The sequence below is a fragment of the Arachis hypogaea genome, chromosome 10 (genome assembly GCF_003086295.3).
Source record: "Arachis hypogaea cultivar Tifrunner chromosome 10, arahy.Tifrunner.gnm2.J5K5, whole genome shotgun sequence".
In the NCBI taxonomy this organism is placed as follows: Eukaryota; Viridiplantae; Streptophyta; class Magnoliopsida; order Fabales; family Fabaceae; genus Arachis; species Arachis hypogaea.
In genome coordinates, this window is record NC_092045.1 from 1,363,419 (window position 1) to 1,387,196 (window position 23,778).

At 32.4% G+C, this 23,778-nt stretch overlaps 4 protein-coding genes across 9 annotated transcripts; 1 reads left to right on the plus strand and 3 right to left on the minus strand.

The window, feature by feature from the left end:
* Positions 1 to 2,163: 2,163 nt before the first annotated feature.
* Positions 2,164 to 6,202, minus strand: LOC112714453 (probable LRR receptor-like serine/threonine-protein kinase At5g45780). 3 transcript variants are annotated; one of them, XM_072205647.1, is made up of 12 exons: positions 6,127 to 6,160; positions 5,694 to 5,975; positions 5,478 to 5,610; positions 5,233 to 5,304; positions 4,831 to 4,974; positions 4,622 to 4,693; positions 4,474 to 4,533; positions 4,250 to 4,320; positions 4,031 to 4,174; positions 3,605 to 3,943; positions 2,939 to 3,330; positions 2,164 to 2,760 (listed from the first exon to the last, which is right to left on the minus strand). In XM_072205647.1, the coding sequence occupies exons 2-12, from the start codon at positions 5,806 to 5,808 to the stop codon at positions 2,440 to 2,442; spliced, it is 1,863 nt and encodes a 620-aa protein (XP_072061748.1). In that variant the 5' UTR covers positions 5,809 to 5,975; positions 6,127 to 6,160; the 3' UTR covers positions 2,164 to 2,439. The 3 variants fall into 3 exon arrangements, with proteins under 3 accessions (XP_072061748.1, XP_025621843.1, XP_025621844.1); XM_025766058.3 differs by having other exon boundaries at positions 5,694 to 6,202; XM_025766059.3 differs by having other exon boundaries at positions 4,031 to 4,168; positions 5,694 to 6,185.
* A 1,012-nt stretch (positions 6,203 to 7,214) lies between these two features.
* On the minus strand, positions 7,215 to 11,908 carry LOC112714454 (shaggy-related protein kinase eta). Of its 2 annotated transcripts, none has more exons than XM_025766061.2 (12): positions 11,306 to 11,908; positions 10,186 to 10,278; positions 10,045 to 10,104; positions 9,695 to 9,967; positions 9,539 to 9,613; positions 9,390 to 9,446; positions 8,955 to 9,095; positions 8,793 to 8,843; positions 8,611 to 8,706; positions 8,416 to 8,499; positions 8,163 to 8,264; positions 7,215 to 7,842 (listed from the first exon to the last, which is right to left on the minus strand). In XM_025766061.2, exons 1-12 carry the CDS (start codon positions 11,318 to 11,320, stop codon positions 7,747 to 7,749), a joined length of 1,143 nt encoding a protein of 380 aa, XP_025621846.1. In that variant the 5' UTR covers positions 11,321 to 11,908; the 3' UTR covers positions 7,215 to 7,746. The 2 variants fall into 2 exon arrangements, with proteins under 2 accessions (XP_025621846.1, XP_025621845.1); XM_025766060.2 differs by having other exon boundaries at positions 10,836 to 11,825.
* A 2,258-nt stretch (positions 11,909 to 14,166) lies between these two features.
* Positions 14,167 to 17,539, plus strand: LOC112714456 (O-fucosyltransferase 8). 2 transcript variants are annotated; one of them, XM_072205648.1, is made up of 11 exons: positions 14,167 to 14,331; positions 14,770 to 14,944; positions 15,104 to 15,190; positions 15,290 to 15,389; positions 15,468 to 15,538; positions 15,636 to 15,724; positions 15,827 to 15,947; positions 16,031 to 16,174; positions 16,258 to 16,586; positions 16,775 to 17,015; positions 17,134 to 17,539. In XM_072205648.1, exons 1-11 carry the CDS (start codon positions 14,231 to 14,233, stop codon positions 17,440 to 17,442), a joined length of 1,767 nt encoding a protein of 588 aa, XP_072061749.1. In that variant the 5' UTR covers positions 14,167 to 14,230; the 3' UTR covers positions 17,443 to 17,539. The 2 variants fall into 2 exon arrangements, with proteins under 2 accessions (XP_072061749.1, XP_025621847.1); XM_025766062.3 differs by lacking the exon at positions 14,167 to 14,331 and having other exon boundaries at positions 14,435 to 14,944.
* Positions 17,540 to 17,902: 363 nt separating this feature from the next.
* Positions 17,903 to 22,764, minus strand: LOC112714458 (nucleobase-ascorbate transporter 2). 2 transcript variants are annotated; one of them, XR_003159267.3, is made up of 14 exons: positions 22,344 to 22,764; positions 22,141 to 22,238; positions 21,484 to 21,660; positions 21,181 to 21,281; positions 21,005 to 21,080; positions 20,818 to 20,877; positions 20,548 to 20,732; positions 20,355 to 20,451; positions 19,995 to 20,140; positions 19,823 to 19,914; positions 19,647 to 19,724; positions 19,377 to 19,537; positions 18,802 to 19,115; positions 17,903 to 18,241 (listed from the first exon to the last, which is right to left on the minus strand). XR_003159267.3 is itself a non-coding variant. In XM_025766064.3 (13 exons), the coding sequence occupies exons 1-13, from the start codon at positions 22,432 to 22,434 to the stop codon at positions 18,903 to 18,905; spliced, it is 1,575 nt and encodes a 524-aa protein (XP_025621849.1). In that variant the 5' UTR covers positions 22,435 to 22,764; the 3' UTR covers positions 18,710 to 18,902. The 2 variants fall into 2 exon arrangements, 1 of the variants encoding a protein (XP_025621849.1); XM_025766064.3 differs by lacking the exon at positions 17,903 to 18,241 and having other exon boundaries at positions 18,710 to 19,115.
* Between the last annotated feature and the right edge of the window lie 1,014 nt (positions 22,765 to 23,778).

Consider the following 23,778-nt stretch of genomic DNA (forward strand, 5'->3'; position numbering starts at 1 on the left):
TAAAAATAGTAGAAAGAAATATAAAAATGGAGAAAGATAAATGAGAGAATTCAGGAAAGGAGTTTATTAATTTTGAAAAAAAAATTCTCAAGAACCTATTTGTCCTTCGAACTTTATTTGTAAAATGACGTCAAGGACTTATTTGTCCTTCGAACTTTATTTTCCTTCCAGTGTGGCACCGTAACGGACACCTGGACGCCATTTCAGCCACGTCAGCCAGTTCCGTTTGGTGTATGAGAGGCAAATAGACGGAAGAACTAAATTGTCATCCGTTAGTTAAAGTCAGGGACTTTTTTGTATTTAAATTTTGTCAGAGAAGTATTTATCAAAAATTTAAAAGGTCAGGGACTTATATGTCTTTTTTCCAAAAAAATAAGAATAAATTAAATTTTCATAATTTATTTTAATTTATCATAAAACAAAATACAAAAATATAAAATTTTGTATCTCTATTTATCAGTGTCTTCTCCTATTCTATTCTATTGTCAGTATCTTTGTCCTACCTATTTTTAAAAACAAACACAGCAATACAGATACTAATTTATGGTAAAGGAAAGCATTTAGCCTTGTGTTTATGCCATGCAACCTTGTCTTATTAAAACACTAATGTGTGGATGACTGGATGTTAATCTAAATGTTTGTTCAATGTAGATGTCACCTAATATATACCACACATCTAAAATTAGATATGCTATGAGCTTTGCTAAATAAATAACATGTCGTTAATGACCTATGATTTAGTTTGCTAATAATTTATCATTAGAAGCTACTCGGATTAGTCTAACATTGATTTGATCTTGTTAATTATACATAAGATTGTAGGGTCAAATATTATTATAGAAATATAATTTATGTATTCCGTCCGAAGGTAAAGATGCTTTTATCATGAAAAATGCAAAAGTAAAATACAATAGAAAAATTTTTAAGTATACCGTCGTACCAGTTTCAATAATTTTTAACCGTTAATCTTAAGTATAAAAAATATATATAATATATATAATTAAGATCAATGATTAAAAATCACTAATACATAACACTACACTTAAAAATCTTCCAATATAATAATCATGTTATGTATACATACAAAATTAATAACTAAATTAGTTATACATATATAAATATATAATGACTAGCTGATTGATTTTTGAAAATCCAATGTGGTAGGTACATTAGGTTGAAAAGTTCATTGGTTTGGACATGAAGGGAAGAGAAAAAGCTGGTACAAAATTTGACCACACCACTCTTGGCAGAGAAATTATATATTTCTGTCAAGCAAGATTTGAACGACTTAGAGCATTATTTCTTTGTTAGAGGGTTTCAACTTTTAATTTCAACATCATCTATTTATTTATCTATTTATAACACATAAAAACTATACTAACTTTTTCTATCATGAATATAAGTCATCTTTTTTTTTCTTTAATAATATCACATAAGCAATTTTAATAATTTAACAAAAAATAAAAGTTAACCAATTATCTTTCAGTAAAAAAAATTTTAAAAATAAAAAAATTCTTATCAATTATTATTCAATTAAAATATAAAATATTAATTAAATACAATAAATATATATTAAAAGTGTCATAATAATTATAAAAAATTTTCGTTACAAATATTTAAATTCTAAAACTTATACATATTAAGACTCTATTTATACATACTGTATAAAATTCTTACAACTTTTTATTTTTTAATTTCTCAAACCAAATATCAAAATTTTTTCAAGTAAGTTTATATTTTACACATCTTATTATCATGATTATATTTTTTAATTCATAATTTTATATTATATTTTTGATATTTTTCATTTTCATTCATTTATTTCTTTTAATTATTAACAAATCAAAAAACACTACAAGAAAAGATAAAATATGACAACTAAAACAAATATAAAAATAAAAACAACAAAAAAAAGATATAACTTTATATAACTGTAATATAAAAATCCTGTGTCTTCTTTAAAACTAAATGAATTAAAATTCTTAAAACAATAAACTAAATTTCAATTTATATTATATTTTAATTAAATAATTATTACAAATTGTCAAATAAATGTTTTGCAAAATATTTTTAATATAAAATATTTTAAATTTAACATTAATTTGCATATTATCTAATTAATCTCTAAATAATATAATATTTATTAAAGTACATTATATAATATAAATAATTTACCTCTTTGTGCATTGCTCGAGTCTCCATATCATACTATTTAATTTGATATATGACATATAATTGTACAATATACCTCAACATATCAGAGATTCACTCCAATAACTCATGAAAATTCGTACTAAATGCAATAACTTGTGATCATATGGACCCAACTCTAGTTAAGAATAGAGAGCATGGGAAATAAATATATTTCTATGTACGTTTTCTATATTCATAAAATGCAAAATTCATTTACAAAATGGAATAATAAGCTACACTTTATTGTCACCGAGGACCAGAAAGCTCAATGGCTTCAATAACAAAGGAAGGTTCTTCATGAACATCACTATAATTTTGGGAGAAACTGCATGCTCTTTCTTCATATAAGTTAGACCCTCCTTGTGACTCCTCCGGCGGCGCCGGCTGCCCAACCAGGCCTTCTAGAATCTTCAAGACTTCCGACATCTTTGGCCGCAGACTCGGAAGTGACTGAGTGCACTGTAAAGACAACTCCACTGCCATTTCTAACTCAACTGGATCAAAGCATCCCCTTAGATCCCTATCAACTAACACTTCTAGCCGCTTCTCCTCAAATAATGTCTTAACCTTCAGGAATTCAGGCCAGTACACATTACTCAAAGTTTAAGGTCAATGAATACTCAATGATGAAAAAAAATGGATTACATGAAACTAGAAATTGAGCAATAATGACATGTTGCATTGATTTTAAGATTACTTGGTTGTGAAGCAACAAAACATTTGAAAAAATTTACTTGTTACTTACCCAATCAAGAATCATTCCCTTTTGTACTTGACCATTCCCAGCATCTAGTGCCTTTTGTCCTGTTATGAGCTCCAGAAGTAATATGCCAAATCCAAAAACATCAGTTTTCTCAGAAGACTGTCCAGTGGAGAGATACTCCGGGGCAATGTGGCCTACTGTACCACGCACGGCGGTAGTGACATGCGAATCCCTTTGATCCAACAGCTTAGCAAGGCCAAAATCCCCCACCACAGCTTCAAAACTTTCATCTAGCAAAATGTTTGCAGCCTTAACATCTCTGTGGATTATTTTAGGATTGCACTGCTCGTGTAAATACAGAAGCCCGCGTGCAGCGCCAACAGCAACTCGCATTCGCCTGTTCCAGTCCAGAGATGGCTTTTCTCGGCATGTGTCTGCTTCGGAACAAGGGAAAAGATAAAATCCATCAAACACTAAAATATCACAAGTTAATAAAAGAACAAACAAATTAATGAAGGATTTTCACTGATTTAGGAGGTAGCACCAATACATAAGATTTAGGCCTCTAACTACCAACTATACAAGGAGAATCACTGTTTCTTGTTTCCCCATGTAATGGAATCAGTAATTGACATTAATTTTGAGACACATTGTTTTAACTATAAGATAGGATGAATAACAAATGGTAAGAATTAATATGAAACAAACCTCTCAAGCGATCAGCAACACTGCCATTAGGCATGTAGGGATAAACAAGTAACCTTTCATCTGGAGTCATACAAAATCCACAGAGACGCAAGAGGTTACGATGCACGGCCAAGCCGATCATCTCAACTTCAGTTTGAAATTGCATTTCTCCAGTGTAATTGGGATCTTTCAGCCTCTTCACTGCCACCAGCATTTTGTTTGTAAGGCATCCTTTGTAGACAATGCCAAAGCCTCCTTGTCCAAGGATGTTCTTTTGAGTGAAATTTCCAGTAGCAATTTGTAGTTCACGGAAGGTGAACCGCTTCAAATGGCCAATATCAAATTCACAATCTTGCTCCACTTCAGATGTCAATTATTACATATTGTCAGAATATGTGCATATCTAGAAGCAATAAAAAAGGTAATGAAGTTCGTTTAAGGAGGTACCATAAGATGTATAGAGTATGCGCGATCTGTACCAATGCAACCAACATACAAGCATCACTGAAATTATAAATGTGCAACTGATGCCAACAACAACAGAAATCACCCTTTGGTGATGACTCTTGACTTTCTGAGATGATCCTGTATCTGTAATTGAATCATTATCTGTAACATAGTCCACTGATTATTGGGTTTTAATAAATAAAAAGTAAAATGTATTACCGTTTAGTGGTTTTGAAATGTCCATACAATGTTCTGAAGGAGATGTACAAAGGAAGTTATTTCCTGAAATACTATTATGATAAAAGAAGTATAGTGTCAGTTAATGCATGATTAAAGGAAATTAAAAAAAAAAGTGCTACAAGTGTTTATTCTTTTTAATAGGATAATCAGAATTTAGCTGTTGCATAACTAGGCAAAAAATCTAATACAATTAAAGAATTCACCTGTAACCTTTTGCCAAAATTTTTGGAGTGGGACCACTGAGATTATTGAATGACAAGTCCCTACAAACAAGATAAGGTTATGGAACTGTACTTGACTGATTGAGGAGGTAAAGGTATTAAAAGTTTCATAGAGGAGTAGAGGACATACAAGAATGAAAGGCCTGTCAAGTTAGCAACAAGTGGAGGGATCTGTCCAGATAGATTATTTTTGCTGAGCCGCCTGAAAAGCTTGGCATGATTGAATTAGGAACCATGGAGTTAGAGAAACACTAATGAATAAAATTAAAATTTAAGGGGAACAAAATGTACAGGGTTAAAATAACATCATCATCTATCTATTTGTTAAGACACACTCACAAGTAACTTAGTTGAGACAATAAGCCCAAAGAACTAGGAATTTCTCCAACAAACTGGTTACCGGAAAGGTCTAGAGTTTGAAGCTCTGACAACTTGCCTATCTCAGCCGGGATAGGACCAGATAACTGATTGTTCTGCAGTAACCTAAGTTCAGCAATGAAAAAACTCACTTAATCATATGATAAAAATGAGTTCATTGTATTTTATGACTACTTATTTTTCTCCCACCGTTGTTTGGCATCTATTAAAAATTAGTGGAAGATTATTATGACTATTTATTTATGAACAAAAAGCATGATAAACAAGGCATCTTTCAGATAGTGCTGAGTCAACAATACACCACAATTCACCATTAAGTTTGAAAAGTATAGGCCATTTATGTAGAGAATAAGAGACACTCACAATGTTCGGAGATGGCTCAAATTTCCAATTCCTGACGAAAGAGTTCCAGATAAACCAGCACTGGCCATTTCCCTGCCAAAAGCAGAAAGTTACCACCAGCAACAAAGATCAGTATCATTAGAATACAGTGTATGGTATTAGAAAGAGTGAAAGACAGAGAAAACACATGAAAATGCTAACAAGTAAGATCTTTCACATTTTTTTTCCCATAAAACCAAAAGGAAGCAACGTTGAGGAACACTTACAGGGAAATGACATAACCCTCGGCAGAGCAACCAACCATGTTCCAAGTGCAAGGGTCAACCGAATTAATATCCCAGCCATTCAAGACGTGCAAGTCATCGTTCATTTTATTCTTCATGGACATCAAAGCAGCAACTAAAAAACACCAAAGTAGTGAACTAAGTAAGCAACACTTGAAGAAAGCAAAGCTAGAATAATAAGCAATAGTGAGACAAAACCTTCACAGTTGACACCCTTTGGAGAGAGAAGGCTATCAGTACCCTCAACAACCATTAGCATCGAACACAAAATAAACAAGGAGAAGAACCAAGCAACCAACTTGACACCTTCCATGAAACAGAAAAACCGAATCAAATTCTGGGAGCTGAAAAAGTTTGGAACTTTTTAACTGGGAACTTTCTCCTCTGACTCCTTTAAACTTCTCTACCAAACGAAGCTTCAATGCCGAAGCGCACACAAGCATAAAAGCAAGCAAACCCCTTTTGGAAAGTCGTTCATTGCTGCCTCGAGGGAAACGAAGTTGAAAAGGACGAAGCAATTTTATTATTACGACAAAAAGAAAATGAAAAAGTACACTATATAAAAAATAAATAAATAAATAAAATCTAAGTGAAGTAGTGAAATGATTAAAATGAAGAACGAACGTAAGACCAGGAAAACAGCTCGAGATTTGTGAGATGACAGTGATTGTCCCATGGTCTGATTTAGGTGTTTAACAACAGTGCTTAACTCTGCTGGCTATGATTCCCTGCAGTTAGTCACGTGATTCTGTTGTATGGGTTAGTTAGGACCGTTTAGTTTTTCTGTTTGTGATGATGATGGCGAATGGACGGTTCAGATGAAAGTAGTGAAGTGAGTGCGCGGCAGAGTAATGCGCTCTCGAAGCGCGAAATTTAATAGTTTGCGAGTCTCACAGCTCAAGAAACAGCTCTTCAAACGGCGTCGTTGACTGCTAGCAAACCAATACTATTATCGCCAACTTTTACATAATTGTTTATCAACCATAGTATAATTAATAACAATTATAATTTTATATAAAAAATTTAGGAAAAAAACTCCTAAAGCCATCCACTAATTTATTTTTGAATTTATTTTTAGTTCACGGTAAGTGTAAGATAGTTTTACAAGATACATCCCTATGTTAACAAAAATAATCATTCAAAAAACAAATATAATTCAACATGTGTAAAATATTTTTATCAATGCATTAAAATTACACTTTATGTTCCATTCTATGAAGCACACTGAGTTGCCATGTCTACTAAGTCCAATCGTGTCGTAATAAAAAATAAAAAACTCTTTTCTAGACATGCCTGAATATATCTAAATACTATCATGTGTCATCATATTCAATCTTATTCTAACATATATTCTTTAAATAAATTTAGATATATATAATTTTAATTTATATTTTAATATCAATAAAATAATAAAATATCAAAATATCATTACAATTTATCTAAAGAATACTTTATATTTTATATGTATGCGTGTCCCCATATCATGTAAGATTTTAAAATTCATGTGTTCTATGTCTGCCTCCATGCATAAGTTCCATTTAAACTTTCTGCATACCATATCCAAAAGTATCTCAGAATTGAGATTGAGTGAAGCTAACTCCAAAAGTTGACTCAGTGAATATTGGCTCACTTGTAAAACTATATAAAAACTATTCGAGAGATGTAAAACTTGTAATTCAGCTTATGGAAACAAAATGGCAGAATAAGTAGAAGACAACATTGAAGAGAAACATAAAGCACATTACATTTAAACAAGGAACTAGTCTGCAAAGTTGCACATCAGCGACATATTAACATTTGAACTCTGGGGAAAAACTAAACCCAAAAAAAACCAACATATCCACCCCACCACCAACCATCAGAAAAAGGACCAACATTCCATATTCCAGAAGGAAAGGGTTTAGTTTTCCCCTCAGAAGCATTTCTGACCCCATTTGAGGCCAAAACTATTACTAAGACATTTAAGACGTTTACAATAAAAACATGCAAAGGGATAAGGCTATTTGCTTTTGCCTGGGGACACTGAAGACCCACCAGATTAAGCAACAGTAGATTCGAAAGGGTATACATATATGATGATATACTGATGGATCAACTTGCAGCCATCCAGCACCCCCAAGTCTCAGTCCGGGTTTGGCATGGAATTACACTGCCCATGCCACAGAACATTGGTAATCTAGACAAAAAATAATGGCGCCACTTTTTCGTTAACTCGTTGAACTAGTATACAACATTGCCCTTGGAGCTTACATCAAGATCCTTCCATGGGAGAAAACTGTAGCCCTATTTGCCGCTTCAAGTGATCCGGTATCAACTTATTGATGAGCTCTGGAGACGCCCCAGACAGCTGTAAAGGGAGTCACAACATTTGTTCATCAATTTTGTTTTAGGGAGTTATATAATAATCACAGTCAATAACAGCAACAATTTGGATGGTTGATTGGTTTGGCTGAATTTTGACAAAGAGCAATGTGTTGAAAATTCAAACTACCCAAACAGTTGTTAAAGAAAAAAAAAAGAAAACACCCAAAAAAAGAAGCACACTTGGATATATGGACCCTTCTATGGATTCTAGACTTCTGTAAACACATTGCGAAATTTAATTATTTTGAACCAATAAGTTACTGCTAGATTACACATCTACCAAGAAAATTATTGAGAACTTACTTCCTGTTTGAAGTCAAATAGAGGTGGGAATGGGCGACCATTTGGCAGGCGGGCGTTAGGTTCTCGGAGTTCATCAAAGAAAGGATGTGCACATGCTTCTAGCTGCATAACAGAAAAGATCCTCATCAGATTTCTAGGTTATTTTTTTAATGATCCAATTCCAACAAAATACAAACTGATATACACATAGAAATACTAATTTAATAGATGAGTTAGAGGATAGAAAACAAAAAAGCTAGCCAGTCACACTCACCGCAGTGCACCGGAGACTAGGGGAATACTGCAAAAGCCGGGAGGCAAGATCTATAGCTTCCGGAGGCATCTTTTTGTGGAATATCTGAAAACAATTTTTTGAAGTGTTAGAATGACCAGGAATATTTTCAATCTACTCAACTTATCTCATCATCAGAAAATTGAAGTGTCAGAAAAGAGGTGGAAAGGATAAGACCTTGTGCCATGGATGTGCTTTGATCTGTGGAAACCTGAAGTCATTGTAATTTGGGTTCATACAACGTACTTCCTCTCGAGTGGGTGTGCCAAGCACCTGCAATCAAAATTTTAGAGTTAACTTGTGATGGCAAAATTGACATGATATCAGAAATAATCTAAAATTACCAACACCAGTTGCACCTGTATAATATGTACAAGCTGGTCCACTGCATTTTCACCTGGGAATAGTGGCTGCAAAAGTTGAAATTCTGTCAGATGGATGGTAGATAATAAAAGAAAAATCATCTCACTCACAGTACATTTTTGAAGGAATAATAATGAAAACAAAGCCTTGACACAAACCTGACCCAAAAGCAGTTCAGCAAGGACACAGCCAGCTGACCAAATATCAATTGAAGTAGTATACTCTGTGGCACCAAATATAAGCTCTGGAGCTCGATAGAAACGTGAGCATATGTATGATATGTTAGCTTCACCTTTCACCTGATCAGAATAAAGACCCAAGGTTAACACAAGGAAATTCCACACAACAAAGAAAAGCCTATTACACAGAAAAAGCATGATCCTGAATACTGCAAGATGAGTAATAATATTGCTACAAAATATGTTGGATGATTAGAAAGTAAAAACAGAATGCAATGCTGGTCTTCACTATTAAGAAGCCAGGACACCAGCATGTCAAGATATATTCTATACTGAATAAATACTACAAAAAATTATGCATGCACAACAAAGAACAAACTAAGTGTCTTGTGTAAAATGAAGGGGCCAACATACTAGCACTTTTGCACTTCCAAAATCACATAGCTTAACTTGGTGGGTAAGAGGATCAACCTGGATAATACAGATAACAGCATCAGAAGCCAGGAAGGATTATGAGAAATAATTATGATTTTTGTACATTCAGCAAAGAGATATAGACAAACCAGTATATTTTGAGGCTTCAAATCTCTGTGGCAAACTCGAGGAACCGTGTGTATATAAGCCAAGCCCCTGAAAATCTGCAGGCCCACCACAAACTTTTATTAGGCAAAGAGAATGAAATCAAGGTGTTAACAAATCACCAAAATTCTTAAGCATACCTGGTACATGTAAAGTTTTACATAGATAATGGGCATTCTTTGATTAGCATTACTATAATGCTTTAAGACCCGATACATGGATTCTGGAACATATTCCATCACCAAATTAAGAAAAAGTTCATCTGTACTTGTGGTGGAAAAGAAACAATGCTTCAGGGAGATCACATTTGGATGATTCATCACACGCATTAGCTGTAGCTCACGATTCTTGTATCTTCGGTCTTGCAAAACCTTCTTAATGGCCACTGCCTCTCCAGTTTCCAAGCATTTCGCCTAAGAGGAAAAAAAAACATCAGCATGATAGAAAATAGGTGGAAACAGCAACAGTCATGAGCATGATATTAGCATACCTGGAAAACAATTCCAAATGATCCAGTTCCTACAACACGCTCGGCCATGTAGCTAATAGTCTACAAGCATCAGTAAATAAGAAATCATTAAATCCCGATACATGCCATATTACCAGGGGAATGGATTCACAAAGACAATACCTGTTTGGGCTCGCCATTTTTGCCTCCAATAGTTGTAGATATGATGTGTCCAGTGAGAGAATCATTCCCGTTGACAACAGAGGTAGACATCTCCTGTTCAAATTGAAACATTTACAACAATGGTATAAGGAATGTTAGAATCTTGAACGATTAACAAATACTTCAAAATGATTAGGTGTCACAAGGAAGATATAAACAACCACTTGACAGAATATCAAACACACAAAGTGAATCCACAAATGAACCACCACATTTCAACAGCACAACTCAATAACCTTAACCTAAAAGGCAAGTTTCATTAACATTAATAAATAACCCGGTAGAAAGTAGAAACATCAGTATGGTATTGCAGATATTCTGTTATGGTAATAAGCTGCTAAAGAAGGGTATGACAAGGAATATAGTAGCAGCAAGCCCACAGGACAAACTTCTACTGCAAATATCGAAAGTAAGAAGCAACTCAAGGAAGAAACATACCATGCTGCTAAAATAAGCAAGATGCAATGCAACAACTAGCACAAGAGTGAAAAAAGGAATGACACAAGTTAATCAGAAATAGAAATCATAGGGGATGGTATACACAGAAAGTAATCCAGATTTGGAATCATAACATATGAAAAATAAATTAAAAAAAGACGTTGAAACCCCACCATCAATGTAAGAAACATGATCCGACTCGGACATGAGTTTCAACATCAAATAAATCCCTAACGCATCACAGAACGAGCTCAGAAAACTTCTCTCCAGAAAAAAAGAGAAAGTTAAAAAAAAATAGAGATGAAACTTCACTGAAAAGCATAGATCAAGACGAAAATAAGCTGAATGGTCTTCTCTATTAAACTCAAAGGCCAAATTTTTTTAGCACGAAAATCAAATTTCCCCAAAAAGAACAAACCCTAACTTTCCCTCTGACGCTAAGGAAACCCAAAAAGAGAAACAGAGAAACAAAAATCACACATCCTAGATCATCTTAGCCTCATCCCTTAAACAAAAAGATAAGATTTTGTAACTCTCCCATTCAAGGGTCACCCAGATTTTCTCAGAAACCAAACAATCAGCACATCAACAACGGCAATGAAAAAAAAAAAAAAAAAGCAGTTTTTGGTTAATGGGGAAGTACCTTATCCTCAGCCATGGAGGAAGAGAGAGAAATAGAAAGAAAAGAGGAATCTAAGAGTGGGTGGAGAGGAAGAAGAAGAGGAAGAGAATGGTAAAGGTGTGAACAAAGAGAAGAGGATGGAGGACCCAGCAAGAGAAAGACAAGTCCATGTGATTCCAGCTCTCCTTTTTTTCCACCTCCCTTTCCTTTCTGTCTTCCCCTTTCTTTCTTTTTATTTTTTTTCTCCCTATTTTTCTATTTTTTTTCTTTGTCATTTTCCCATTTTTTTCTTCAGACCTCCTAGACACAGTTAATCACAATTATTAGGTGTGCTTGATTGAAATGTGAATAAAAAACAATAAAGGGTAAAAAAAAAAAGTAACCATATTTTTTCACTTTATCATTTTTAACGTCTACAGAATATATTCTTAAATAGGTTATATGATTAGGTCAATTTGACCCTTTATTCGGATCTTTCTTATAACATGCATATAAACTTTTTGTTGAATAATGTTCTACTTTTTAATTTTTATGTATAAGTGTTTTATATATTTTTTAGTAAACTTAATAATGTATACAATTATTAGCATGAGCAAATTGTTTAAAAAACACAAGAAAATGACCAATCTAAGAACTAAAATACATCTATTATATACATAGTATAGTCCACAAAAATGACTACTGTATAAGTTTGAACTATTCCTCTACAATAATTAGTCTCGGGAGTGGGTTCTCCTAAAAGATTTTATTGAATGATACCAAAGCGCAATCATAATGAGCAGGTAGTGACATCACATTGCGGTGGTGTTTGCCCAAAACTAAATTATTACAGTAGTTGCTACTGCTTACACATCATTAATAATGACTCTTAACAGGGAGATTTTGACTAACTTCTTGCCCATTGTTTTGGTTTCATTTGCTTAATTACTTGGGACCCTTAATTTACATCCCTTTATTAGCTTTTGGATTGAATTTGGTTTTCTCTTTTAATGCTCACTATTCTTCTTTTATGAGAACTTGTGACTGGTAATGACAGAGCAGAAACAAAACACGAGGAATTTATGGAGTTTTAATTTATTGACTAAGATTATATTGCACAATAGGGCTTTCACATAGAGATATCAATTATCAAATGATGTGCCACATAGGAGAATAGTTCAATGGCATATTCTTAGTAGTAGTAGTAGTATTAGGAGGAGCAAAAAATTGTTGAAGCAATTTGTAATGCCTTCTTATATGGTATGTAACAATCTAACATGGCTAATGCTATAAATGGGGTAAAAATGTAAAATCCAACACTAAACTCAGGCATCTCAAAATTATATGAATCCCTCAAAACAAAAATTGTTACCTTAAAATTCTATGCATATATCTATATAAATCAATTTATCTAATTCGAATCAGTCTTTTCAATAATAAATCAAATTGATCTAATTTAATTTACTATTGAACAGCTCATATATAATAAATCAAATCAGTTTAATTCGATTTAGTATTGGTATAAATTATTGACATTTATTACTTTTAAATTATTAACTTTAAAACATAATGTCAATAAAAAAATACCCTTCATTTAAATTCAAATAAAATATTAAAAAAATTAAAACGAATAAAAATAGATATCCAATTTTTATGTTTTAATTTAAATTTTAGAAAATCTATATTTTTATAAACTTATTAATTTTTTTTTATTTATAAACTTATGAATTTAAAATAAAATAATAAATAATTTTTAAAAATTCATTAAAAATTATCTTTTGACTCATTAATATCTAAAAAATTATTATCAAATTTTTTTATATTAAAATAATTAATATAAAATATGACCTTTCAAAGTGACATAAAATTTAAATTTTGAATTTTTTAAAATAAAAAATAATAAATAATTATATATTATAATACGATTAATTATATATTTATAAAATATATAATTTAAAAAATAATATATTTTAAATTTTAATTATAAAAATATATATTAAAATGACTAATTATATTTATGATATGTAGTTAAAACTTAGCCTATTTTGTCCAAAGTCCAAAGTCTAAATTGTGCTTTATTTTATCCATAAATCTATGACAATGAGAATCCCATTAATGTGCTTTAATTAAAAACGAGTGGTCACCTAGCCTATTTAGTATTTTCAAGTTCCACAGAATACAGACTGTTTGATTGGTTTACACGGAATCTGATCTGCAAGGAAAGGATAAGGTTAAGCAATTACGACGTAATAAACAAAAAAATATTATTTAAAAAAATTAATGTGTATATTCACTTTAATACAAACCATTTAAGTTGATGCAAGTTTGACCTCAACAGAGAAGGTAACAATTTTGCAAATTTAAGATCCAAGTCTAACAACTCTTTATTTCCATGTGTTTATCATTTAACTACAAAAATATAAACGACAAAGAAAAACTAATCACATATATAATACAAATTAGTAGTGAAATTAAGAGAAAGATATTTTTAATAAAATTTGTGATGAACAAATTTACTTAATGATCAAATATGCTTACTTTTTCAAAATTGATCATAAATTAAACAATATATATTCCTATATAAATATATAGTTGTTAAGTAGTTACATAGTATATGTACTCTTTATATATTTTTATTATAAAATATTATGTACTCTTCGTATATTTTTATTATAAAATTAATTACAAATGAACCTATATTATTGCTAATAAAAAATGATCTACTATTGATTTGTTTGTATGCACTTAACTTGGTTTTATACGTATATATATACCAAGTTATTAGCCATATTAGTACAACGGCTTTATAGGAAACATGGGGTTCTGTGACGACCAACCAAATCACACAACTAACGTAAACAAATAAAGCCATGCTGGAACGAACAAAAGCTAAAAGTCCAGAACAGAAAAATCGAGAAGGAAAAAATATATTGTCGTTACGTTGTGATTGCTTGGATTTCTGCAGAGATGGAATTGGAAGGCTTGCAGGAAGGTGTACCTACACCCCAGCGCTGGTTGAGTTTGGTAGGAAGTAGCTGTTCTTATTGTTGGGATTCTTGTGCTGTAAGGTAATGCATATATGGTTGAGTCTTCATCACTCGCTTGGATTTCACTCTTTCTACTTTTTTCTTACTTAACTATATATCTACATCACCTACTTCCCTTCACTTTGAATTCATACAAGGAAGAACTAACCTTTATTTGTTCATTTTCTATTGGATTATTCATAGTTTGGTTTTAGGATCTATAAGAATAACAAACCCCATAAACAAACTTTTAGTTGCATGCATGTTTTATTAGAGTTCACTTGCTAATATCAATGTCTTGCTATTTTGAGCTTAATTATTTGAGGGTGCTAGTGTTATAATCACAGGAGGAATGAAAGATCACAAGATAATAAGCAGTTGTGATATCCTTCCTTCATGGAAGAGGGTGAAAAAAACTTTGTTGCTTCATCATTATGGGCTGAGAAGTGATTCTTCAAAGTATAATTATTATTCTTGTAGGGGAATCTATGTTGGAAAAAAGCACCTGTGGCTACAAAAGCACATCAAGACCATTGTTGTTGTTCTTGGATTGTTGGGTTGTCTCTTCCTCATTGATTCCTTTTTCATCTCTTTCTTTGAGTTTGAAAATCCTCAACCCACTACATCATCAAATAATTCAAGTGCGTTTCTTCAGGTATAAGCAAATCATCCATGTATGCTTCTCAACACCCTCCTTGAATTTTCAAATAGAGCAGAGTAATCTAAGGTTAACTAGTGCAACTAAAATAAATAATGTGATATTTTGCATTGATACTTATTTGTAATTGCTACACATTTAATTTGATGGAATAAGGTTAAAGATTCCAACATCCACATGAAGCAATCGCCAATTCAAATGTATGATCGGCTTCTAAACATGGCTGGCAGTGCTCTTGCTGAGGTTTGTATAAAACTTTCTTAGTAGTATTTCTTGTTAGATAATTTGTCAAAATCAATAATTCATTAGTGTATCATGATACTGACTTTAATTTACTAATAGAAAGAGTTCAAGCAAGAGCCGTCCAATTTATGGGCTGAACCATATCAGCAGGCATCTTTATGGAAACCATGTGCAGATAAAAATGTTAAACATAATCCAGGTAATTAGGATGAATATTTAATATAATTTAATTTCTTAACATCACAAAAGACTTAACATAGTTTACAATATGTGGCAGGGAACATTGTGAAAAGTAATGGCTACATATCAGTAAGTGCAAATGGTGGCCTTAATCAACAACGAGTTGCTGTAAGTATTGGCACCTTGATAATGTTGTGTCATTTTAGATAATAATAAAATCAAGCCCTATGGTTAAAATGTTATAACAATGATGTAGTGATTACAGATTTGCAATGCTGTTGCTGTGGCATCACTCCTTAATGCGACTCTAGTCATGCCAAAGTTTCTCTATAGCAATGTATGGAAGGATCCAAGGTAAAATTTGTTTACCAGAATAATAGCTGAAAAGTTTGTTTTATATATATTTTCATCAAACCAAATTTGTTTAATTGAAAAAATGGGGGTAAATAAATGCAGCCAGTTTGGTGACATATACCAGGAAGACTATTTTATGAATATTCTGAAGGATGATATCAGAATAGTAAAGGAACTTCCACCTCATATGAAATCAAAAGATTCAAATGCTGTTGGTAGCCAGGTCTATTATCTTAGCTAATAATCTCATTGCACTTAGAGAAGACTAATTGCAACTTTTATGATTCTAAATATTTTACATTTCAGATTACAGATGCAGATCTTCCAAAAGAGGCTACTTCTGCTGACTATATCAAAATTGTCCTTCCTATTCTATTAAAAAATGGATTTGTTCACTTCCTAGGATATGGAAACAGACTTGGTTTTGATCCATTGCCTTTTGATATTCAGGTCATAAAAGAACGTTATTTTTCGTTAAGATGCTAAAAATTATTATAAATTAATGACTTTATATATGTTTGAAACAACTGCAGAGGTTAAGATGCAAATGCAATTTTCATGCTTTGAAATTTACACAAAAAATTCAGCAAGCTGGGTCACTATTAATCAAAAGGATCAGAAAATATAGTACTCCACCAAGTATGCTAGACACTCAGTTGCTGGGGAAGTTCATTGAGAAGAAGGAGAGCCATGAATATGCTAGAGGCACAACCAAATACCTTGCTTTGCACTTGAGATTTGAAATAGATATGGTAGCCTATTCACTTTGTGAATTTGGAGGTGGTGAAAATGAGAGAAAAGAACTTCAAGCTTACAGAGAAAGCCATTTTCCTCTGCTCCTTCAGCGCTTGAAGAATTCGACGTATGCATGATCCTACCATATGCTTTTCTTTGCATATTATGTTGGTTATTAAGGAATTAAGTTATTTGTACATATGTATTTGGTCTTGTATACGTGGCAAAATGAATACACAAAATATTTCTGTTTGATAAAAATCCTTCGAAGTTTGTTTAGCATTCTTATGACATGTATTGTTACGATGTTTGTAGCTTTATTTCCGCGGCGGATTTGAGAAAATTGGGAAGATGTCCATTGACCCCAGAAGAAGCAGGTCTTGTTCTAGCAGGTCTTGGTTTCAAACGTAGTACATACATTTATTTGGCTAGTTCACAAATTTACGGAGGAACATCAAGAATGAATCCATTCATTAGACTTTATCCCAATGTGATCACAAAAGAGAATCTGCTCACACCTACTGAACTAGCACCTTTTAAAAATTTTTCTTCTCAGGTAAATTCATATATTAGCACAAACACAATCTATGAGCTGAATTGTTTATTTGGAAGTGATTGACAATTAAATTTTGAATTATAATGCCTAAAAATATATATTTGATTATATAATGCAGCTGGCTGCATTGGATTTCATTGCATGTGCAAGTGCTGATGTGTTTGCTATGACCGACTCTGGTAGCCAACTTTCATCATTGGTGTCTGGACTAAGAACCTACTATGGCAGCGGCCACGCTCCTACATTACGGCCAAACAAGAAGAGATTATCGTCAATTTTATCTGAGGATGGGACCATAGGATGGAATAATTTTAAAGGTAGAATAAAGAAGATGATCCAAGAAGCTCAGAAGCTTGGAACAAAGGGTTATGGCAAAAGCATTTATAGACATCCTAGGTGCCAAGAGTGTATGTGTAAACTCCACTAGTAAATTTGTGTTCGCCCTTCACATATTCTTTAAAGTTTCACCTGAATCAATCTTAATTAGATTAATAATAGTTTAGTACCATTGTCATGTGTTAAAAGTCATCACGAGTGATTAAAAAATATTAAAATTTATTAATTCTACTGGAGTACTAAAAAGTATCAAGAGTATTAAAAAAATATATTAAAATTTATTTAAATATTTAAACTAAAATTATAAGATTATATAAAATAGTTATTTAAATTTATGTTCTTTTCTATAATTTTTTATCTAAAAGTAATTTTAAATAATATAATTTAAATAATATTTAATTTATTATAATTTATTTTAAATAAAAATTACTAAATATAAACTACATTAATACCAATTCACTTTTTGATGAAAATCAATTTTGTAAAATCAATTTTATAAAATCAATTTTATATAAACATTCATTTACCAACGATAGTTCAAACACATTAAATAATTGGCAAAAGAGGCTAAAAATATTGATCATCACTGGAGAAATTATAATCACCAGTAACCAGATGAGGCAACTTAGGTGGATGAGAATCCATTATTATATGATTATCAATATGGCATCCCTATCCACTGTGATTTATCACATAAATACAAAAAAAGACATGATATGCAGAAGAAGACAGACACAGATAGGGTAAAGCTAAAGCTGCTTCTCAACAGAGACAGAACATATTAGCAGTTCTTCATTGGCACTGAAACCATACATTACCACTGTCATCTTTTCTTTCTTTCTTAGCTCCAACTTCCAAAGATTCAAGTTAGAAGTCAAACACACCTCAAGCTGCACACACAGAATCCAAGGTTCTTTATAAACATAGGAATAACTGCAAAATAGTAGATAATTAGATGTATTTCATCAAAGCTAATTCACATTCATTTATACTTGAAACTATAACAAAATGAATACTTTTTTTTCAAGAACTTTACTTGGTTCAAGGAAGTCTTTTTACCAGTCAAAGACTGAAAATTTAAAGCTTTTACAGTTTCTTTTTGTTAAAAGTTTTTGACAGTAAATAAGTAAATTCCAATAGATCAAAGTCAAGCAAGAAGCTGACTTGCTTAAATTATAAATTTAAAAAAAAAAGTTAAAAATGAAATACTTGTAAGACTGATATAGGATGGCTTATTGGATTTTATTTTTTATTTTAGCTTTAATGAGTGTAGAGTGCTAATACAGAATTTCTCTCAGAATTTTATCCAAGTTAATCTTTTAATGTTTGCTAATTTAAAACTTAATTCGAACTAGTAGTTTATCATTTCAATCTTCTTGACTTGCTTTAACAACTCTTTCCAAAATAGGTGAGAAAGAGGTCTAAGATAAACTGACAATAATTTACTCACAAAAATTTTCAGTAATACACAATTGTCACACCAAAACATATACATCCCTCTGGGAATGATGCTTTTCCTTTTACATCTTCCTTTAAGATAGAACTTTCTTCTTAAGATGGAGGGAAAAACCGGTTGAGGTTGAAAGGGAGGGTGTAGAATTCTTCGTTCCTGGTATCTCCTTTGAATGATCTAAACTTGGCCCACCATGGCATTCCTCTATCCTTTCCACTATCCTTGTAATCAAGTGTGTTGTCCAAGAATGCAGCAATAATCAATGCAACACTTGGTGAAGAGAAGAATATAGTATTAAGGAAATCATTAAACTGAAAAAAGAAAACAAAGGAATGAGAATGAGTAACATTTCTCATAAAGAATGACATGCTTTTAGGTTGTGTCAAGCACAAGCCATCACAAATAGAAGCAGAAGATGCATAGCTAGAACAGAAATCTTCATGACAGTATTTAGTTCATGTCAATATATCACCATGATAGCACTTAGTTAATGTTTTGAGAAGACAACTTTCAAATTTTCAAGTCTCTGGACAATTTTTAATATAATAATATGGATGGAAAAACAGACTCACCCATCTAGCCTTTGTATGAGTAGGTCCATGAAGGGCCTTGGCAGTGTATTCTCTGAAATACTCAGGAATGGAAAGTCCTAAGAAAAGGGCAACACCAGTAATAAAGAGGTTCCTCAATGAGTTCATGTTAGTGAACTGCAGAAATGATAGTCCCACAGAAGCTGAAACATACAAAGAGCAATTGTCATCAAAAGATAGACGAATGAAGCATAGATAGGCTCCAATGAAATCGAAGGTGAAATGAATTAAACGGTTATAGCTTATACTCACCTACAAGACCAAATAGAATGCAGTGTGCAGCTGCAAAAATAGGTAAGGGTATTGATGCAAAGAAAGCTCCAAATTTTCCTGAAGAGGTATATTGTACTTTGTAAGTAAAAATCATGAAATAAACTGTCAAAGTAAATTTAGTTAAGACTAATGTTGCCCCACAGTTTACTACTCACCTAACATTGAGAAGAATATCATAAAGCCAGCTGAAATTTGAATGACCCTTCGACTTCCAACGCGAGTGCTTCCAAGGAGTCCCACATTCTCTCTGTCATGATCCTAGGAGAATCAAATTTGTGTCCTATAATAGTGAAACTGGAAACTAGGAACATGAAGAATTGCACTTACACAGAAACTGATGAACCAGTTGCTGTTCCAAAAAGTCCATTTAGCAGTATTCCAATTCCCTGCCAGCCAATACCACGGCTTAGAACATGTGAAGGAGGTGGTGTTGCACTTGCCAGTCTTGATGCACCTTTGTATGCCCCAGTTGACTGTGAAAGGTTTTTCCTAATTTAGTTAGTCAACTATGAAGCTCAAGTATTGATACAGAATATGAACATGATATTAGAAATTCCAAGACACCATAAAGCTTTAGTAGAACATAAATCACAAACTTTAACTACAAATGAGGAACACGAATTGAAGTATTAATATAAATTGTTAGAATAGAATTTTGGTATGAACTGTCATCTTTAAATACAATACCTCAATTAAGGAGACTAAAACTGCAGCTGTCATTGCAAAAGCATGACCAACATTGAATGTAGGAGCACCCCACTCAAGAGGGTATGGGATCTTTATCCTGCAAGAAACAATGTTCAAGAGTTAATGGCAATTGCTCATCAAGATTCTCATTGCAACTAATTTCAAATGTGGGAGAGATGTTTTATGCACTAACCATGGAGCAGAAGAAATAAGATTGGCTCTGTCTGTTCTGCAATTATGTTGGGTTAGTTCCGGGCGGTGTTTGTATGCTCCACTTGCTGTTAAGAGATGTGCATATGCCCAAATGATGGTGGTTGATATAAGTAGTGCAAACCTCTCTAGTATTGGTATTTGTCTTGTATGGAAGCTTTTCAAGTACTGCATAATGAAAATATTGTAACACAATTATTATACTTTACCAAATTCGAATGTATAGAATAATGAAATTGAATTTGAGTAGTACCTGAGAGAAGGCTACAAACAGAACTAACATGGGAATTCCAATCTCAACACAATGTCCAACCTGAAAGAAGATTCAAAACAACAAACAATGTTAGACAGAAAGAGAGAGTCTTAAATTTCTTGTATAGTCAGATAACAAGTACTGTTGAGTGTTGACACATGAGTTATTGTTATATATATATATATACCACAGGGAAACCTCGGTCAAATAATCCAAAACCAACTAATGCAATCACTGGAGCCATTCCAAGTGGACTGAAAAACCTGAAAGAAAAGGGGAAGGATAATACAGTAATGATATCAAAGCTTCATTCTTCAAATGCAAGAATATCTATGCATTTCAAATAGAAGAATTTTTACCTACCTAGAACAAATGGCCCATAATTGACTAAAACCCAAAATAATTTGTATACTTGATGCTACAATCATTGCACCTTGGACTGCTCTCATTGTGTTAAGAAATCTCTGGAAATCAATGAAAGAGCGTTAATTTATGCAGACATGGAGCATAGACATGATAAATTCAAGGCAAATTTCAAATTTGAATGCTTAAACTCACATTTTAAAGGAACTAAGATATCATTTCAACATAATAAATAGGACCATCAACTTATAAATGAACTTAAGGGAAAAACATTATGACCAAAGAGTAGAGACATGTACAAACCAAATGAGGGTCCTGTATCTTCACAAGTGATGAATCATGGATTATAGATATAATGGGGACCATGTATGCATAAGATCCTCCTACCACTGTTGGTAACCGGGTTCCAAAGAGTGTCTGTAGCAATGTATTAATCCCTTCAACAAAAAGCAGTGTCTGAACCACCCTAACTTTATCATCCTGAACCGTTGTATGAAACATCAATTCCCCCATTTAGGCCAATGCAGACGAAAAATAAACCAAGGTAATTTCATTTTCAGTCTATACAAAATTTTCTCTTCTGTGGGGCCCAACCAGCTCAATGAGTCAATTTTGATTTAGCAGATGATGACAAAATCCAAATATATAATTTCAATACAATGAAAAACTGGACAAAAAAGAAAGAAAAAACTTTACTTCCTAGGGATTTCCTGATATCAAATAATATCATCAGAAATTCAGAATAAGAAAAGCCTGTAAAGCATATTTAATCCATATTTTAAAAGTATTTATAACTAATATACACTTTTTTAACATTAAAAATGAGAATGAGTAGTTGTAAGTGCAACTGAAGCAGGGAAAAAATGTGCCCAAGCACACAAGAAGTTCTCAGAAGAATACAAAAAATGAAGTTTTGAAGATGCAGAAAGAAAAAGGAGTTGGAAGCATGGAATGGCTTACATCACTTCCTCCCATCAGAGGCACAAGGAATGAAGGAATCATGACAGCAGTTCCTAAAGCCAGAATATAATGCTGGAAACCAAGAGCTATTGACTCCACTGTTAACAGTTTAGAAGCAAATATATGACTGTCACGGAAAACCAAAATGGTCACAGAAACTGAAACTGAAAATGTAGTTGAGGAAAGGTGAAAGCTTTGCATACCCCAAGATGGGTTTGAGTCTATACAGTACTCCAAGCCTTGAAGCTGGTCCATTGGTGGGTGGTTTATCTCTTCTGGCTTAGAAGCTTCCATGATCTCTGACACAGCTTGTAACTCTTCTCTTCCTCAAAAACCTTGTTGCTAATGATGGACAAAAAAGAAGAACAGCTTGAGAGAGAGAGAGAGAGAGAACTAGATGAAAATGTGAGAGAACTGAGGGAGTGGAAGAGAATGCAGTGGTGTAGTAGAGTCAATGTATGAAGTTGAATAGCAGAAAGAAAAGAGACGAGAGAGAGAGAGATTAGACAGAGAAAAGAGAGAGAATGCGCAGTTGAAGTCTTGAAGAGACACAGAGAGTAGTTAGTGAGAACTGAGAACACAGCACAGCAACTGAGTAACAAGAGAAATTGCACTGTCTTCAACACTTCAATACATCACTTTACTTTTGATTTTTATATTAGTAGTTAATAATTAATAGAATAAATGATCATTTGTATCCATAAAAGATGAAAATTCTGATATATATATTTAACATTAGATACAAACTAAATTTGTATTACGCAAGATGTCTCTATGTGACAAAAGTACTCTACATGGCACTCCAATCCTCCAAAAGACAGGATACTTTTGTCACACGAAGATACAAATTCAGTTTCAATTTAGTATGATACATATATCAGCATTTTCATCTTTCATAAGTATAAATGGTTATTTATTCATAATTAATAAAAAAAGACTAAATTACTGGCCTTTTATACGCACGCACGTACGTCTTGGTATCTTACACCGAATTGATTTATTCTTCTAGTGATAAAGACAACAGTGAAGAGTGAGCTATTTTTTTGGTAAACAAAGTGTGTTTTATTTCAATATAGAAAACAAAAATATGGAGTTATGCTTTGTGTTATCTAATAATGTTTTGTGGTCGAGGAAAACAATCCACAAAATCTGGAGTTATGCTTTGTGATAATAAGGCCTTGAAGCTTGTCATATTCTTATTATTTAAATATATATAATGCTGTTGCACTTAAATTATTAAAACGCTAAGCATGTTAAAGGAAGTTAAAGATACAAATAAAATTAAATCAACAAACTTTTGTTAGAGAATATCCAAAGCACTTTAATTTGTCTGCATTGACATGTACCTTTAAATAAATATTTGAGAAAAAGATAAATAAATCATTGACTTTTTTATTCACAGATATTTAAGTTTTTGAAAATTTAAAAATATATTTAAATCTCTAACTTTCTTAAAATCTAGACATACTGATTCCTTATGTTCATTTGGGTTTGTCAGATTCAACAAAAAAATTATGTAATTCCCATTGTACTGACCTGATTGATATAAATACACACGTGAGAGAGTTTTTAAAATTGAACAAATTAAACTTAGGAATCGATATGTCCGAATTTTGAAGATGTCTTAAATTCTCAAGA